This window comes from Oncorhynchus masou, chromosome 18 (genome assembly GCF_036934945.1).
Source record: "Oncorhynchus masou masou isolate Uvic2021 chromosome 18, UVic_Omas_1.1, whole genome shotgun sequence".
Lineage (NCBI taxonomy): Eukaryota > Metazoa > Chordata > Actinopteri > Salmoniformes > Salmonidae > Oncorhynchus > Oncorhynchus masou.
The window spans coordinates 79452178-79472362 of NC_088229.1; the positions used below are offsets into that span (position 1 = coordinate 79452178).

A 20185-nucleotide genomic window follows, 5' to 3' on the forward strand; every position below is an offset into this window, starting at 1 on the left:
GACACCCTCCTCTCCACCAACCAGACACCTTCATCTCCACCAACCAGACACCCTCCTCTCGACCAACCAGACACCTTCATCTCCACCAACCAGACACCCTCCTCTCTACCAACCAGACACCCTCCTCTCGACCAACCAGACACCCTCCTCTCTACCAACCAGACACCCTCCTCTCCACCAACCAGACACCTTCATCTCCACCAACCAGACACCCTCCTCTCTACCAACCAGACACCCTCCTCTCTAACAACCAGACACCTTCATCTCTACCAACCAGACACCATCCTCTCCACCAACCAGACACCTTCATCTCCACCAACCAGACACCTTCATCTCCACCAACCAGACACCTTCATCTCCACCAACCAGACACCCTCCTCTCTACCAAAAGGACACCTTCATCTCCACCAACCAGACACCCTCCTCTCTACCAACCAGACACCTTCATCTCTACCAACCAGACACCCTCCTCTCTACCAACCAGACACCCTCCTCTCCACCAACCAGACACCTTCATCTCTACCAACCAGACACCCTCCTCTCTACCAACCAGACACCTTCATCTCTACCAACCAGACACCCTCCTCTCTACCAACCAGACACCTTCATCTCTACCAACCAGACACCTTCATCTCTACCAACCAGACACCTTCATCTCCACCAACCAGACACCCTCCTCTCCACCAACCAGACACCTTCATCTCCACCAACCAGACACCTTCATCTCTACCAACCAGACACCATCATCTCCACCAACCAGGCACCTTCATCTCCACCAACCAGACACCTTCATCTCTACCAACCAGACACCTTCATCTCCACCAACCAGACACCTTCATCTCTACCAACCAGACACCTTCATCTCTACCAACCAGACACCATCCTCTCCACCAACCAGACACCTTCATCTCCACCAACCAGACACCCTCCTCTCTACCAACCAGACACCTTCATCTCTACCAACCAGACACCCTCCTCTCTACCAACCAGACACCTTCATCTCCACCAACCAGACACCCTCCTCTCTACCAACCAGACACCTTCATCTCCACCAACCAGACACCCTCCTCTCTACCAACCAGACACCTTCATCTCCACCAACCAGACACCCTCCTCTCTACCAACCAGACACCTTCATCTCTACCAACCAGACACCCTCCTCTCTAACAACCAGACACCTTCATCTCTACCAACCAGACACCATCCTCTCCACCAACCAGACACCTTCATCTCTACCAACCAGACACCATCCTCTCCACCAACCAGACACCTTCATCTCCACCAACCAGACACCTTCATCTCCACCAACCAGACACCCTCCTCTCTACCAAAAGGACACCTTCATCTCCACCAACCAGACACCCTCCTCTCTACCAACCAGACACCTTCATCTCTACCAACCAGACACCCTCCTCTCTACCAACCAGACACCCTCCTCTCCACCAACCAGACACCTTCATCTCCACCAACCAGACACCCTCCTCTCTACCAAAAGGACACCTTCATCTCCACCAACCAGACACCCTCCTCTCTACCAACCAGACACCTTCATCTCTACCAACCAGACACCCTCCTCTCTACCAACCAGACACCCTCCTCTCCACCAACCAGACACCTTCATCTCCACCAACCAGACACCCTCCTCTCTACCAACCAGACACCCTCCTCTCTACCAACCAGACACCTTCATCTCTACCAACCAGACACCCTCCTCTCTACCAACCAGACACCCTCCTCTCTACCAACCAGACACCCTCCTCTCTACCAACCAGACACCTTCATCTCTACCAGCCAGACACCCTCCTCTCCACCAACCAGACACCTTCATCTCTACCAACCAGACACCCTCCTCTCTACCAACCAGGCACCTTCATCTCCACCAACCAGACACCTTCATCTCTACCAACCAGACACCTTCATCTCTACCAACCAGACACCATCCTCTCCACCAACCAGACACCTTCATCTCCACCAACCAGACACCCTCCTCTCTACCAACCAGACACCTTCATCTCTACCAACCAGACACCATCCTCTCCACCAACCAGACACCTTCATCTCTACCAACCAGACACCTTCATCTCTACCAACCAGGCACCTTCATCTCCACCAACCAGACACCCTCCTCTCCACCAACCAGACACCTTCATCTCTACCAACCAGACACCTTCATCTCCACCAACCAGACACCTTCATCTCTACCAACCAGACACCTTCATCTCTACCAACCAGACACCTTCATCTCCACCAACCAGACACCCTCCTCTCTACCAACCAGACACCTTCATCTCTACCAACCAGACACCCTCCTCTCCACCAACCAGACACCTTCATCTCTACCAACCAGACACCTTCATCTCTACCAACCAGACACCTTCATCTCCACCAACCAGACACCTTCATCTCTACCAACCAGACACCTTCATCTCTACCAACCAGACACCCTCCTCTCTACCAACCAGACACCTTCATCTCTACCAACCAGACACCTTCATCTCTACCAACCAGACACCTTCATCTCTACCAACCAGACACCTTCATCTCTACCAACCAGACACCTTCATCTCTACCAACCAGACACCCTCCTCTCTACCAACCAGACACCTTCATCTCTACCAACCAGACACCTTCATCTCTACCAACCAGACACCTTCATCTCTACCAACCAGGCACCTTCATCTCTACCAACCAGACACCGAGAGATGTGACAACCCCATCCTTCGACACCCCCATCGCCACAGCCCACACCCAATCATTTACCCCCCGGTTCTGCTTGTTGGGCGACTCCTTGCCCCCATCCCTCTGTTTCCGAGAGTTGAGGATCTTGGTGGAGGGGATGTGCCACTTGGCCTCTGTAGAGAGGGGGAGGGAGAGAAGAGGGGTGAGATGAGGAGTGGCTAAAGAAATGATTGCATGATCACTGAATGTGTCCTACAGGGTTACCACAGACACAGTACAGGTCATCTAATGTAGAGGTAGGAGACAGATAGTAGAGGTCATCTAATGTAGAGGTAGGAGACAGATAGTAGAGGTCATCTAGAGGTCACCTAATGTAGAGGTAGGAGACAGATAGTAGAGGTCATCTAGAGGTCATCTAATGTAGAGGTAGGAGACAGACAGTACAGGTCATCTAATGTAGAGGTAGGAGACAGAAAGTAGAGGTCATCTAATGTAGAGGTAGGAGACAGACAGTAGAGGTCATCTAATGTAGAGGTAGGAGACAGAAAGTAGAGGTCATCTAATGTAGAGGTAGGAGACAGATAGTAGAGGTCATCTAGAGGTCACCTAATGTAGAGGTAGGAGGCAGATAGTAGAGGTCATCTAATGTAGAGGTAGGAGGCAGAAAGTAGAGGTCATCTAGAGGTCATCTAATGTAGAGGTAGGAGACAGAAAGTAGAGGTCATCTAATGTAGAGGTAGGAGACAGAAAGTAGAGGTCATCTAATGTAGAGGTAGGAGGCAGACAGTAGAGGTCATCTAATGTAGAGGTAGGAGACAGAAAGTAGAGGTCATCTAATGTAGAGGTAGGAGACAGATAGTAGAGGTCATCTAATGTAGAGGTAGGAGACAGATAGTAGAGGTCATCTAATGTAGAGGTAGGAGACAGAAAGTAGAGGTCATCTAATGTAGAGGTAGGAGACAGAAAGTAGAGGTCATCTAATGTAGAGGTAGGAGACAGATAGTAGAGGTCATCTAATGTAGAGGTAGGAGACAGAAAGTAGAGGTCATCTAATGTAGAGGTAGGAGACAGATAGTAGAGGTCATCTAATGTAGAGGTAGGAGACAGATAGTAGAGGTCATCTAATGTAGAGGTAGGAGACAGATAGTAGAGGTCATCTAATGTAGAGGTAGGAGACAGAAAGTAGAGGTCATCTAATGTAGAGGTAGGAGGCAGACAGTAGAGGTAATCTAGAGGTAATCTAATGTAGAGGAAGGGGACAGATAGTAGAGGTCATCTAGAGGTCACCAAATTTAGAGGAAGGAGACAGACAGTAGAGGTCATCTAGAGGTCATCTAATGTGGAGGTAGGAGACAGACAGTAGAGGTCATCTAGAGGTCATCTAATGTAGAGGTAGGAGACAGACAGTAGAGGTCATTTAGAGGTCATCTAATGTGGAGCTAGGAGTAAAATCGGGAGCAGAGTGACTCACCTGCCAACCGGGTACTCTCAAGGTTGGGCTCTCTGAGGGTTTCCCTGTACCCCTCTCTGTCTCCCCCCTGTAGCTCCCTGGAGCACTCATGGAGGACCGAGGACCTGGAATGAGATGGAGGAGAGGTGAGGATGAGATGGTCACTTATTCTACAGAGTGAGCTAACTAACAAACTGTCAGGATGGAGAGGCGGGGAGGGCTATTGACTGAGCTAGCATAGTGGGAAAGGTAAATGGACAATAGATAGAGCTAGCTGCTAGCATACTGTCAGCAGTAAGGTAAGGATGGGCTAGCATACTGTCAGCAGTAAGGTAAGGATGGGCTAGCATACAGCTAGCTGCTAGCATACTTTTATCAATAAGGTATGGTTGGGTTAGCATACAGCTAGCTGCTAGCATACTGTCAGCAAGAAGGTAAGGTTGGGATAGCATACAGCTAGCTGCTAGCATACAGTCAACAGTTTTTTATTTTTTTATTTAACCAGGTAGGTTAGTTGAGAACAGGTTTTCATTTACAACTGTGACCTGGCCAAGATAAAGTAAAGCAGTGTGACACAAACAACAACACAGAGTTACACATGGAGTAAACAAACGTACAGTCAATAACACAATAGAAAAAATTTATATACAGTGTGTGCAAATGGAGTAAGGAGGTAAGTGGCCATAGTGGCGAAATAATTACAATTTAGCATTAACACGAGTGATAGACGCGCAGATGATGATGTGCAAGTAGAGATACTGGAGTGCAAGATAGGAAATAAATAACAATATGGGGATGAGGTAGTTGGGTGGGCTATTTACAGATGGGCTGTGGACAGCTGCAGTGATCGGTAAGCTGCTCAGATAGCTGATGCTTAAAGTTAGTTAGTGAGTTAGTGAAGTCTCCAACTTCAGTCACTTTTGCAATTCATTCCAGTCATCGGCAGCAGAGAACTGGAAGGAAAGGAGGTGTTGGCTTTGGGGATGACCAGTGAAATATACCTGCTGGAACGTGTGCTACGGGTGGGTGTTGCTATGGTGACCAGTGCAATATACCTGCTGGAACGTGTGCTACGGGTAGGTGTTGCTATGGTGACCAGTGCAATATACCTGCTGGAACGTGTGCTACGGGTAGGTGTTGCTATGCTGACCAGTGAGCTGAGATAAGGCGGGGCATTACCTAGCAAATACTTATAGATGACTGGGAGCCACTGGGTTTGGCAATGGATATGTAGGGAGGGCCAGGCAACAAGTCCCTACAGGTCACAGTGGTGGGTAGTATATGGTGTCAGGATTTGGCCAGGGTTGTTCCGGTTTTTGGTCACTAGATGCCCCCATTGTGCTTTTTGACCTTTTGCTTTCCCTTGATCCCCATTATTATTTGCACCTGTTCCTCATTTCCCCTGATTGTATTTAAACCCTTAGTTTCCCTCAGTTCTTTGCTCTGTGTTTGTATGTTAGCACCCAGCCCTAGTATTCTGTGTACTCTTGTTGATCCCGGTGGACGCTCTTGTGGAATTCTGTTTTTTGTTCTTGTTTATTTATTTTTGAGTATCTTTTGAGGCTTTTTATGCTTTACCTACCACCTTGTGGATTTACCTTTTTGTCTTGGAGGATTACCTTGTGGATTACCTTGTTCTTGTGGAATTCCTTTTGAGGTTGTGGAGTTACATGTTTTCCTGAAGGACTTCACTTTTTACTTTATTAAATACACCGTCTCAAGTACTGCTGTGTCTGCCTCATCTTCTGGGTTCTGCTGACTATTCGTGGCTCAGTTGGTTAAGTGACTGTTTCTCACTCCGGAGACCCGGGTTCGTAACCGGGTCCTGACAGAAACACAGAGCCAAAAATGAACCCAGAGGCAGCCAGTTCCCAGGACCTTGTTGCCATGTTGTCCCACCACCAGGAGACTGTCCAACGCCACGAAGCCGCCCTGGTTCAGCAAGAGGCCTTAATGGCTAGACATTCTCATCTTCTGTCGGAGATGCTGACTTCCATAAAGCAGATATCTGATCAACTTACCCCGGCAACAGTTCCCGTCCCAGTACCTCAGATTCATGTACCCATGGCAGTTAACCCCCTGGCTGAACCTCGTCTTCTACCTCCCCAACGGTTCTCAGGTGATCCAAGGGCTTGTAAAGGGTTTCTCACCCTTTCTCAATGTTCTCTCTCCTTCGAGCTGCAACCCTCGTCGTTTCCCACCGACCGGTCTAAGATCGCTTATATCATCACCCTGCTGTCGGAAAAAGCCCTGGCCTGGGCTACTGCTGTGTGGGATGCCCATAGTTCCTGCTGTGCCAGCTACTCTGCCTTTGCTGAGGAATTCAAACGAGTGTTTCAAGGCCCAAGCAGTGGTCCTGACTCAGCCAAACAGCTCCTGACTCTCCACCAAGGTCGGCGCAGCGTGACGGACTATGCCATCCAGTTCCGCACGGTGGCAGCAGCGAGTGGCTGGAACAACGAGGCGCTCACGGTGTGCTTTCTGAAAGGCCTTTCCGACACTATCCAAGATGAACTGGCCACTCGGGAACCACCGGACAATCTCGAGTCCCTGATCAAGTTGGCCTCACGCATTGACCAGCATCTGAGAGAGAGAGAACTCAACCGTAGACCTCTAGCCCCTATCAGTCCCAGCTCCGAGTTCCCACCTTTATCCTCGCTGGCTCCACCGGAACCCATGCAGATTGGACGCATCTCCCAGGCTGAGAGAGACCGCCGGATGAGGGAGCGACGCTGTCTATATTGCGGCAAACCGGGCCATTTCCGTTCCACGTGTCCCGGGCTCCAGGGAAACGGTCTGTCCCGTACAGACCGGGGGGAACTGTAACGGGAAACATAACCTCCTCCCATCCGTCCAACTCCCGTCTGCTCATTCCAGTCACCCTTTGCTGGGACAACCACAAGCTTCACCTTCAAGCCTTGGTAGACTCTGGAGCCGCAGAGTCTACCAAGGTGGTGTCTGGGCGAAGGAGAATGGCGTTCCCTCTGAACCTCTAAGTGACCCCATGAGGGTTACTACATTCGATGGAAGCCCTTTGGGATCTGGACTTGTCACTCATGTCACTACCTCCTTGTGACTTTCAGTTTCACAACACCAGGAATTGATGAACTTTCATTTGATCTCCTGTTCCGAGTTCCCTCTCGTCCTTGGATACCCCTGGCTTCACAGCCATAACCCTCACATCGACTGGTCTGTGGGCACTATCAAGCAGTGGGGTCCTACGTGCCAAGCTACTTGTATTTTCCCGAATTCCCCGAGTTCTACTCCCGAGTCTTTAGAATCCATCGACCTTACCCGAGTTCCCGAGTGTTACCATGACCTCAAACTGGTGTTTAGCAAACAGAGGGCCACCATGCTACCACCCCATAGACCTTATGATTGCCCCATCGACCTGTTTCCGGGCACTTGCCCCCAGGGGTCGGATCTTTTCCCTATCTCCACCCGAACGAGCTGATATGGATACCTACATCAAGGACGCTCTGGAAGCAGGCCTCATGCGTCCATCCACCTCCCCGGCGGGAGCAGGGTTTTTCTTTGTGGCCAAGAAAGACGGTGGATTACGTCCTTGCATCGACTACCGGGGACTCAATGCCATAACCGTCCGTAACCGTTACCCGCTACCCCTTATGGCCACAGCCTTCGAGCTGCTCCAGGAAGCAGTTGTTTTCACTAAGCTTGACCTGCGGAACGCATACCATCTTGTGCGGATCAGACCTGGTGACGAGTGGAAGACCGCTTTCAACACGCCTACTGGTCACTATGAATACTTGGTGATGCCCTTCGGCCTGACCAACGCCCCAGCGGTGTTCCAAGCGCTCATAAACGATGTGCTTAGGGATATGCTTAACATATTTGTTTTCGTTTACTTGGATGACATCCTCATCTTTTCGAGCTCCCTTCAAGAACACACAAAGCATGTCAGACAAGTACTCAAACGCCTCCTAGACAGCCATCTGTACGTTAAGCCGGAAAAATGTGAATTCCATTCATCCCGAGTACAATTCCTGGGATTTGTAGTGGAACCCGGTCGAGTCCAAATGGACCCCAGGAAGGTAGGGGCGGTAGCGGATTGGCCCACTCCCAAATCCGTTAAGGAAGTTCAGCGTTTCCTGGGCTTCACAAACTTTTACCGCAAGTTCATCAAGAACTTCAGCTTGGTGGCAGCCCCTCTCTCAGCTTTAACCAAGGGTGGCAATGCAAGGTTTTTGTGGGGAAGAGAAGCTGAGACGGCCTTTCAAGGACTCAAGCAGCGCGTCCTCTCTGCTCCCATCCTGATACTACCGACTACGGATGAACCGTTTGTGGTGGAGGTAGACGCATCAGAGGTTGGTGTTGGAGCTGTCCTGTCTCAGAGGGGTGAAGACAAGAAGCTTCATCCGTGCGCTTTCTTCTCACACCGGCTTACCCCGGCTGAGAGGAACTACGATGTGGGGATCGTGAACTCCTAGCGGTTAAGATGGCATTGAAGGAATGGAGACACTGGCTCGAGGGGGCTTCTCACCCTTTTCAAGTGCTTACGGACCACAAAAATCTGGAGTATATCCAGCAGGCGAAGCGGTTGAACTCTAGACAAGCTAGATGGTCTCTTTTCTTCAATCGATTCCAGTTTATCCTCACCTATCGGCCCGGGTCGAAGAATCTCAAACCGGATGCCCTGTCCCGAGTCTACGCTCCTGCCATTCGAGATGACACGGACATGCCTGTCCTTCCTGCTGCTAAGATCGTGGCTCCGATCTCGTGGCAAGTTGAGGATACCGTGAGACGAGCTCAAGCTATCGAACCGGACTCGAAAGGAGGTCCTGCCAATCGGTTGTTTGTCACCAAGGCAGTGAGGACTCAGGTCCTTCTGTGGGGGCACTCCTCTCGCCTCACCTGTCACCCGGGCGTAGGTCGCACATTGGAGTTCATCCAGCGTAAGTTCTGGTGGCCTACCATAAGAGAAGACGTTGCCACTTTCGTCAATGCCTGCCCCGTGTGCTGCCAGGGCAAATCTTCTCACCTCCGCCCTCAAGGACTCCTTCACCCTTTACCTGTTCCCCACAGACCCTGGTCCCATATCTCATTGGACTTTATTACTGGCCTTCCTCCATCCCATGGCAATACTACTATCCTAGTCATAATCGACAGGTTTTCAAAGGCGGCCAGGTTCGTCCCTCTGACTAAGTTACCTTCTGCCAAGGAAACGGCTGAGTTGGTAATTAATCATGTGTTTCGAGTCTTCGGCATTCCTCAAGATATGGTTTCTGACAGAGGTCCCCAGTTCGCCTCAAGGTTTTGGAAGGCCTTCTGCCAACTCATGGGAGCTTCTGCCAGTCTATCTTCAGGGTACCATCCGGAGTCCAACGGCCAAACAGAGAGGATGAATCAAGAGCTGGAAACCACCCTCCGATGTATGACTCGTAACAACCCGTCCACATGGTCGTCCTTTATTGTTTGGGCCGAATACGCGCACAACACCTTGCGCTCCTCCTCCACTGGTATGTCCCCGCACGAGTGTCAGTTTGGCTATGCCCCTCCATTGTTCCCGGACCAGGAGGCAGAAGTCAGAGTGCCTTCAGCCTTGAAGTTCGTCAGACGCTGTCGGCTTATGTGGAGGAAGACCCGTCTTAATCTTATGCGTTCCTCACAGAGGTACCAACAACAAGCCAACAGACGTCGCCGTCCCGGGCCTACCCTGCGCCCCGGCCAGAGAGTCTGGCTCTCCACAAGAGACTTACCACTACGGGTGGAGTCTCGCAAGCTGTCCCAAAGATACATCGGTCCCTTTAAGGTTGCCAGGAGAGTTAACCCAGTTTCTTATCGTCTACACTTACCCAGATCCCTTAAAATTAATCCCACGTTTCACATTTCCTTATTAAAACCTGTTGTTTTTTCTCCCCTTGTTCCGGCAGACAGACCTCCCCCTCCGCCTCGTGTCATTGGAGGCCAGCCGGCTTATACCGTCCATCGGATACTGGATTCCCGCCGGGTGCAGCGGTCCTGGCAGTATCTGGTGGACTGGGAAGGCTACGGTCCCGAGGAGCGCTCCTGGGTTCCTGCCAAAGACATACTGGACCCTGACCTCATTCGTCAGTTCAGGGCCCTCCACCCCGAGAGAGCTGGTAGGAACGTCAGGAGCCGTTCCTAGGGGGATTCTGTCAGGATTTGGCCAGGGTTGTTCCGGTTTTTGGTCACTAGATGCCCCCATTGTGCTTTTTGACCTTTTGCTTTCCCTTGATCCCCATTATTATTTGCACCTGTGCCTCGTTTTCCCTGATTGTATTTAAACCCTTAGTTTCCCTCAGTTCTTTGCTCTGTGTTTGTATGTTAGCACCCAGCCCTAGTATTCTGTGTACTCTTGTTGATCCCGGTGGACGCTCTTGTGGAATTCTGTTTTTTGTTCTTGTTTATTTATTTTTGAGTATCTTTTGAGGCTTTTTATGCTTTACCTACCACCTTGTGGATTTACCTTTTTGTCTTGGAGGATTACCTTGTGGATTACCTTGTTCTTGTGGAATTCCTTTTGAGGTTGTGGAGTTACATGTTTTCCTGAAGGACTTCACTTTTTACTTTATTAAATACACCGTCTCAAGTACTGCTGTGTCTGCCTCATCTTCTGGGTTCTGCTGACTATTCGTGGCTCAGTTGGTTAAGTGACTGTTTCTCACTCCGGAGACCTGGGTTCGTAACCGGGTCCTGAAATATGGGGCTTTTGCCAGCCCTGGTTGCGCAATTGATATGCTGATACAATTTAGGGAGTCTTGTTTTCAAATTAGCCTTGTTAAAATCCCCAGCTACAATGAATGCAGCCTCAGGATGTATGGATTCCAGTTTGCAAAGAGTCAAATAAAGTTCGTTCAGAGCCATCGATGTGTCTGCTTGGGGGGGAATATATACGGCTGTGATTATAATCAAAGAGAATTCTCTTGGTAGATAATGCGGTCGACATTTGATTGTGAGGAATTCTAAATCAGGTGAACAGAAGGATTTGAGTTCCTGTATGCTTTTGTGATCACACCACGTCTCGTTAGCCATAAGGCATACACCTCCGCCCCTCTTCGTACCAGAAATATGTTTGTTTCTGTCGGCACGATGCGTGGAGAAACCAGCTGGCTGCACCGACTCCGATAGCATCTCTCCAGTGAGCCATGTTTCCGTGAAGCAAATAACGTTACAGTCTCTGATGTCCCTCTGGAATGCTACCCTTGCTCAGATTTCATCAACCTTGTTGTCAAGAGACTGGACATTGGCGGGAAGAATGCTAGGGAGTGGTGCACGATGTGCCCGTCTCCGGAGTCTGACCAGAAGACCGCCTCGTTTCCCTCTTTTACGAAGTTGTTTTTTTGGGTCGCCGGCTGGGATCCATTCCGTTGTCCTGGGTGAAAGGCAGAACACAGGATCCGCTTCGCGAAAGTCACATTCTTGGTCGTACTGATGGTGAGTTGACACTGCTCTTATATTCAGTAGTTCTTCTCGACTGTATGTAATGAAACCTAAGATGACCTGGGGTACTAATGTAAGAAATAACACGTAAAAAAACTAAAAAAACTGCATAGTTTCCTAGGAACGCGAAGCGAGGCGGCCATCTCTGTCGGCGCCGGAATCATAAATTCATTGATAATTTGTGTGAGATTGAGGGCATCAAGTGTGACAGAATTCAGCAGCCTACAGACTTTCACTCTCGCTCCACCTCGCTACAACCACATTGACAGTCTCTCTCTCTTCCTCCCTCCTGCCACATTGACAGTCTCTCTCTTTCTCACTTTCTCCCTCTCTCTCTCCCTCCCCCGATCTCTCTCTCTCTCTCTCTCTCTCCCCCCCCTCCCTCCCTCCCTCCCTCCCTCCCTCCCTCCCTCCCTCCCTCCCTCCCTCCCTCCCTCCCTCCCTCCCTCCCTCCCACCACCTTGATAGTCTCTCTCGCCACATTGACAGTCTCCCTCTCTCTCTCTCTTGCCCTCCCCCCTCTCTCACCTATCTCTCGCTCTCTCGCTGTCTCTCTCTCTCTCTCTCTCTCTCTCTCTCTCTCTCTCTGCTTCCCTCCTGTCAGGTTGACATTCTAGACATACTCTGTAAGAGCTCACTGCTCCCATGTAGTATGTAGAAGTCTGGAACTTGGGCCCGATAATGACAGTATGTACTGTAGTAGTCTGGTAGAGTTAGGGAAATGACAGCATGTACTGTAGTAGTCTGGTATAGTTAGGATAATGACAGCATGTACTGTAGTAGTCTGGTATAGTTAGGGTAATGACAGTGTAAGGTAATGACAGAATGTACTGTAGTAGTCTCGTATAGTTAGGGTAATGACAGTGTAGGGTAATGACAGAATGTAATGTAGTAGTCTGGTAGAGTTAGGGTAATGACAGTATGTACTGTAGTAGTCTGGTATACTTAGGATAATGACAGCATTTACTGTCGTAGTCTGGTATAGTTAGGGTATTGGTCAGTACAGGGTAATGACAGTATGTAATGTAGTAGTTTGGTAGAGTTAGGGTAATGACAGTATATGGTAATGATAGTATGTACTGTAGTTTTATGGTACAATAAAGGTAATATAGACAGATTATAGACAGATTAGGATGCCTCTGCCTGTCCCTAATCCCCTGGAGACAGATTAGGATGCCTCTCCCTGTTCCTAACCCACTGGAGACAGATAAGGATGCCTCTCCCTGTCCCAAATCCACTGGTAACACATTTGGATGCCTCTCCCTGTCCCAAATCCACTGGTAACACATTTGGATGCCTCTGCCTGTCCCTAATCCCCTGGAGACAGATTAGGATGCCTCTCCCTGTTCCTAACCCACTGGAGACAGATTAGGATGCCTCTCCCTGACCCTAATCCACTGGAGACAGATAAGGATGCCTCTCCCTGTCCCAAATCCACTGGTAACACATTTGGATGCCTCTCCCTGTCCCTAACCCTAACCCACTGGAGATAGATTAGGATGCCTCACCCTGTCCCTAACTCAATGGAGACAGATTAGGATGCCTCTCCCTGTCCCTAATCCACTGGTAACAGATTTGGATGCCTCTCCCTGTCCCTAACCCTAACCCACTGGAGATAGATTAGGATGAATCACCCAGGCCCTAATCCACTGGAGACAGATTAGGATGGATCTCCCTGTCCCTAACCCACTGGTAACAAATGTGGATGCCTCTCCCTAACCCTAACCCACTGGAGATAGATTAGCATGCCTCACCCTGTCCCTTACCCTAACCCATTGTAGACAGATTAGGATGCCTCCCCCTGTCCCTAACCCACTAGAGACAGATTGGGATGGATCTCCCTGTCCCTAACCCACTGGAGGCAAATAAGGGTGGATCTCCCTGTCCCTAACTCATTGGAGACAGATTAGGATGCCTCTCCCTGTCCCTAACCCACTAGAGACAGATTAGGATGCCTCTCCCTGTCCCTAATCCACTGGAGACAGATTAGGATGCCTCTCCCTGTCCCTAATCCACTGGTAACAAATGTGGATGCCTCTCCCTGTCCCTAACCCTAACCCACTGGAGATAGATTAGGATGCCTCACCCTGTCCCTAACCCTAACCCATTGGAGACAGATTAGGATGCCTCACCCTGTCCCTAACACATTGGAGACAGATTAGGATGGATCTCCCTGTTCCTAACCGACTGGAGACAGATTAAGATCCCTCACCCTGTCCCTAACCCACTGGAGACAGATTAGGATGCCTCACCCTGTCCCTAACCCACTGGAGACAGATTAGGATGCCTCTGCCTGTCCCCAACCCTAACCCATTGGAGACAGATTAGGATGCCTCACCCTGTCCCTAACACACTGGAGACAGATTAGGATGGATCTCCCTGTTCCTAACCGACTGGAGACAGATTAAGATCCCTCACCCTGTCCCTAACCCACTGGAGACAGATTAGGATGCCTCTCCCTGTCCCTAATCCACTGGAGACAGATTAGGATGCCTCACCCTGTCCCTAACCCACTGGAGATAGATTAGGATGGATCTCCCTGTCCCTAATCCACTGGTAACAGATTTGGATGCCTCTCCCTGTCCCTAATCCACTGGTAAAAAATGTGGATGCCTCTCCCTGTCCCTAACCCTAACCCACTGGAGATAGATTAGGATGCCTCACCCTGTCACTAACCCTAACCCATTGGAGGCAGATTAGGATGCCTCTCCCTGTCCCTAACCCTAACCCACTGTAGGCAGATTAGGATGCCTCTCCCTGTCCCTAACCCATTGGAGGCAGATTAGGATGCCTCTCCCTGTCCCTAACCATAACCCATTGGAGGCAGATTAGGATGCCTCTCCCTGTCCCTAACCAAATGGAGACAGATTAGGATGGATCTCCCTGTCCCTAACCCACTGGAGACAGATTAGGATGCCTCACCCTGTCCCTAACCCATTGGAGACAGATTAGGATGCCTCTCCCTGTCCCTAACCCACTGGAGACAGATTAGGATGCCTCTCCCTGTCCCTAACCCATTGGAGACAGATTAGGATGGCTCACCCTGTCCCTAACCCACTGGAGACAGATTAGGATGCCTCACCCTGTCCCTAACCCTAACCCACTGGAGACAGATTTGGATGCCTCTCCCTGTCCCTAACCCTAACCCATTGGAGATAGATTAGGATGCCTCGCCCTGTCCCTAACCCTAACCCATTGGAGACAGATTAGGATGCCTCTGCCTCTCCCTGTCCCTAATCCACTGGTAACAGATGTGGATGCCTCTCCCTGTCCCTAATCCACTGGAGACAGATTTGGATGCCTCTCCCTGACTAGCTCTCCCTTCCTTACCCCTCCACTCCCCTCCCTCTCTTCCTCCCACTCTTCCTGACTTTCCTCCCTCCCTCCTCCCTCCCCTCCCTCTCCTCTCTTCTCCTCTCCTCTCCTCTCCTCTCCTCTCCTCTCACTTTCTCTCTCCTCTCCTCTCCTCTCCACTCCCCTCCCTCTCTTCCTCCCATTCTTCCTGACTTTCCTCCCTCCCTCCTCCCTCCTCTCCTCTCCTCTCCTCTCCTCTCCTCTCCTCTCCTCTCCTCTCCTCTCCTCTCCTCTCCTCTCCTCTCCTGCTCAACTCCTCTCCCCATCCCCTCCCTCTCAACTCCTCTCTACTCACTTTCTCCTCCTCTCCCCTCCTCTCCCCTCCTCTCCCCTCCTCTCCTCTCCCTCTCAACTCCTCTCCTCTCACTTTCTCTCTCAACTCCTCTCCCCATCCCTCCCGCTCAACTCCTCTCCCCATCCCCTCCCTCTCAACTCCTCTCCTCTCACTTTCTCTCTCCTCTCCTCTCAACTCCTCTCCCCATCCCTCCCGCTCAACTCCTCTCCCCATCCCCTCCCTCTCAACTCCTCTCCTCTCACTTTCTCTCTCCTCTCCTCTCAACTCCTTTCCCCATCCCCTCCCTCTCAACTCCTCTCCCCGTCCCCCCCCTCTCAACTCCTCTCCTCTCACTTTCTCCTCCTGTCCTCTCCTCTCCTCTCCTCTCCTCTCCTCTCCTCTCCTCTCCTCTCCTCTCCTCTCCTCTCCTCTCCTCTCCTCTCCTCTCCCCATCACATCTCTCTCAACTCCACTCCTCTCACCCCGTCCCTCCCCTCCTCTATCTGCTCCTCTCCTCCCCTTCTCCCTACCCTCTTCCCCCCTCCCCCGGCCAGGTCTTACCCGTCGTATCCAGGAGGTTGAGACCAGGTTCCACTTCCACAGGGTCCTGGGTCACTAGACGACGACTGGTTGCTAGGGGAACTGCGGTAGTGCTGGTCTCCCTTATTACACATGGTCACCTGAGGGTTCTCACAGTCAGCCCTATAGACAGACAACATATAGAATTGATATATTATATACTGTTATACTGCATATTATGACATGTATAGTAGTGCTGGTCTCCCTTATTACACATGGTCACCTGAGGGTTCTCAGTCAGCCCTATAGACAGATAACATGAGGGTTCTCAGTCAGCCCTAAAGACAGATAACATGAGGGTTCTCAGTCAGCCCTATAGACAGATAACCTGAGGGTTCTCACAGTCAGCCCTATAGACAGATAACCTGAGGGTTCTCAGTCAGCCCTATAGACAGATAACCTGAGGGTTCCCACAGTCAGCCCTATAGACAGATAACCTGAGGGTTCCCACAGTCAGCCCTATAGACAGATAACCTGAGGGTTCCCACAGTCAGCCCTATAGACAGATAACCTGAGGGTTCCCACAGTCAGCCCTATAGAAAGATAACCTGAGGGTTCCCACAGTCAGCCCTATAGACAGATAACCTGAGGGTTCCCACAGTCAGCCCTAAAGACAGATAACCTGAGGGTTCCCACAGTCAGCCCTATAGACAGATAACCTGAGGGTTCCCACAGTCAGCCCTATAGACAGATAACCTGAGGGTTCTCAGTCAGCCCTATAGACAGATAACCTGAGGGTTCCCACAGTCAGCCCTATAGACAGATAACCTGAGGGTTCCCACAGTCAGCCCTATAGACAGATAACCTGAGGGTTCCCACAGTCAGCCCTAAAGACAGATAACCTGAGGGTTCCCACAGTCAGCCCTATAGACAGATAACCTGAGGGTTCCCACAGTCAGCCCTATAGACAGATAACCTGAGGGTTCTCACAGTCAGCCCTATAGACAGATTTCCTGAGGGTTCCCACAGTCAGCCCTAAAGACAGATAACCTGAGGGTTCCCACAGTCAGCCCTAAAGACAGATAACCTGAGGGTTCCCACAGTCAGCCCTATAAACAGATAACCTGAGGGTTCCCACAGTCAGCCCTATAGACAGATAACCTGAGGGTTCCCACAGTCAGCCCTATAGACAGATAACCTGAGGGTTCCCACAGTCAGCCCTATAGACAGATAACCTGAGGGTTCTCACAGTCAGCCCTATAGACAGATAACCTGAGGGTTCCCACAGTCAGCCCTATAGACAGATAACCTGAGGGTTCCCACAGTCAGCCCTATAGACAGATAACCTGAGGGTTCTCACAGTCAGCCCTATAGACAGATAACCTGAGGGTTCCCACAGTCAGCCCTATAGACAGATAACCTGAGGGTTCCCACAGTCAGCCCTATAGACAGATAACCTGAGGGTTCTCACAGTCAGCCCTATAGACAGATAACCTGAGGGTTCCCACAGTCAGCCCTATAGACAGATAACCTGAGGGTTCCCACAGTCAGCCCTATAGACAGATAACCTGAGGGTTCCCACAGTCAGCCCTAAAGACAGATAACCTGAGGGTTCCCACAGTCAGCCCTATAGACAGATAACCTGAGGGTTCTCACAGTCAGCCCTAAAGACAGATAACCTGAGGGTTCCCACAGTCAGCCCTATAGACAGATAACCTGAGGGTTCCCACAGTCAGCCCTATAGACAGATAACCTGAGGGTTCCCACAGTCAGCCCTAAAGACAGATAACCTGAGGGTTCCCACAGTCAGCCCTAAAGACAGATAACCTGAGGGTTCCCACAGTCAGCCCTATAAACAGATAACCTGAGGGTTCCACAGTCAGCCCTATAGACAGATAACCTGAGGGTTCTCACAGTCAGCCCTATAGACAGATAACCTGAGGGTTCCCACAGTCAGCCCTATAGACAGATATCCTGAGGGTTCTCAGTCAGCCCTAAAGACAGATAACCTGAGGGTTCCCACAGTCAGCCCTATAGACAGATAACCTGAGGGTTCCCACAGTCAGCCCTATAGACAGATAACCTGAGGGTTCTCAGTCAGCCCTATAGACAGATAACCTGAGGGTTCCCACAGTCAGCCCTATAGACAGATAACCTGAGGATTCTCAGTCAGCCCTATAGACAGATTTCCTCAGGGTTCCCACAGTCAGCCCTATAGACAGATAACCTGAGGGTTCCCACAGTCAGCCCTATAGACAGATAACCTGAGGGTTCCCACAGTCAGCCCTATAGACAGATAACCTGAGGGTTCCCACAGTCAGCCCTATAGACAGATAACCTGAGGGTTCTCACAGTCAGCCCTATAGACAGATAACCTGAGGGTTCCCACAGTCAGCCCTATAGAGAGATAACCTGAGGATTCTCAGTCAGCCCTATAAACAGATAACCTGAGGGTTCCCACAGTCAGCCCTATAGACAGATAACCTGAGGGTTCCCACAGTCAGCCCTATAAACAGATATCCTGAGGGTTCTCAGTCAGCCCTATAGACAGATAACCTGAGGGTTCCCACAGTCAGCCCTATAGACAGATAACCTGAGGGTTCCCACAGTCAGCCCTAAAGACAGATAACCTGAAGGTTCCCACAGTCAGCCCTATAAACAGATAACCTGAGGGTTCCCACAGTCAGCCCTATAGACAGATAACCTGAGGGTTCCCACAGTCAGCCCTATAGACAGATAACCTGAGGGTTCTCAGTCAGCCCTATAGACAGATAACCTGAGGGTTCTCACAGTCAGCCCTATAGACATATTTCCTGAGGGTTCCCAAAGTCAGCCCTATAGACAGATAACCTGAGGGTTCCCACAGTCAGCCCTATAGACAGATAACCTGAGGGTTCCCACAGTCGGCCCTATACACAGATAACCTGAGGGTTCCCACAGTCAGCCCTATAGACAGATAACCTAAGGGTTCCCACAGTCAGCCCTAAAGACAGATAACCTGAGGGTTCCCACAGTCAGCCCTAAAGACAGATAACCTGAGGGTTCCCACAGTCAGCCCTAAAGACAGATTACCTGAGGGTTCCCACAGTCAGCCCTAAAGACAGATAACCTGAGGGTTCCCACAGTCAGCCCTATAGACAGATAACCTGAGGGTTCCCACAGTCAGCCCTAAAGACAGATAACCTGAGGGTTCCCACAGTCAGCCCTATAGACAGATTTCCGCAGGGTTCTCACAGTCAGCCCTATAAACAGATAACCTAAGGGTTCCCACAGTCAGCCCTAAAGACAGATAACCTGAGGGTTCCCACAGTCAGCCCTAAAGACAGATAACCTGAGGGTTCCCACAGTCAGCCCTATAGACAGATAACCTGAGGGTTCCCACAGTCAGCCCTAAAGACAGATAACCTGAGGGTTCCCACAGTCAGCCCTATAGACAGATAACCTGAGGGTTCCCACAGTCAGCCCTATAGACAGATAACCTGAGGGTTCCCACAGTCAGCCCTAAAGACAGATAACCTGAGGGTTCCCACAGTCAGCCCTATAGACAGATAACCTGAGGGTTCCCACAGTCAGCCCTATAGACAGATAACCTGAGGGTTCCCACAGTCAGCCCTATAGACAGATAACCTGAGGGTTCCCACAGTCAGCCCTATAGACAGATAACCTAAGGGTTCTCACAGTCAGCCCTATAGACAGATAACCTGAGGGTTCCCACAGTCAGCCCTAAAGACAGATAACCTGAGGGTTCCCACAGTCAGCCCAAAAGACAGATAACCTGAGGGTTCCCACAGTCAGCCCTAAAGACAGATAACCTGAGGGTTCAAGGGTCAGCCCTATAGACAGATATCCGCAGGGTTCTCACAGTCAGCCCTATAAACAGATAACCTGAGGGTTCCCACAGTCAGCCCTATAGACAGATAACCTGAGGGTTCCCACAGTCAGCCCTATAGACAGATAACCTGAGGGTTCCCACAGTCAGCCCTATAGACAGATAACCTGAGGGTTCCCACAGTCAGCCCTATAGACAGATAACCTGAGGGTTCCCACAGTCAGCCCTATAGACAGATAACCTGAGGGTTCCCACAGTCAGCCCTATAGACAGATAACCTGAGGGTTCCCACAGTCAGCCCTATAGACAGATAACCTGAGGGTTCCCACAGTCAGCCCTATAGACAGATAACCTGAGGGTTCCCACAGTCAGCCCTATAGACAGATAACCTGAGGGTTCCCACAGTCAGCCCTATAGACAGATAACCTGAGGGTTCCCACAGTCAGCCCTATAGACAGATAACCTGAGGGTTCCCACAGTCAGCCCTATAGACAGATAACCTGAGGGTTCCCACAGTCAGCCCTATAGACAGATAACCTGAGGGTTCCCACAGTCAGCCCTATAGACAGATAACCTGAGGGTTCTCAGTCAGCCCTATAGACAGATAACCTGAGGGTTCTCACAGTCAGCCCTATAGACAGATAACCTGAGGGTTCCC

The 20185-nt window shown here is 50.6% G+C and overlaps 1 protein-coding gene across 2 annotated transcripts in view; it reads right to left on the reverse strand.

Moving 5' to 3' along the window:
• The window catches only part of LOC135505296 (signal-induced proliferation-associated 1-like protein 2), a 492209-nt gene that overhangs the window by 117341 nt on the left and 354683 nt on the right, over positions 1–20185 (reverse strand). For both annotated transcript variants that reach the window (XM_064924540.1, XM_064924538.1), the window contains 3 exons: positions 15741–15881; positions 4151–4254; positions 2761–2852 (listed from right to left, as the gene is read on the reverse strand). In XM_064924540.1, the coding sequence (XP_064780612.1) occupies positions 2761–2852; positions 4151–4254; positions 15741–15881 (337 nt within the window). The remainder of the gene's footprint in view (positions 1–2760; positions 2853–4150; positions 4255–15740; positions 15882–20185) is intronic.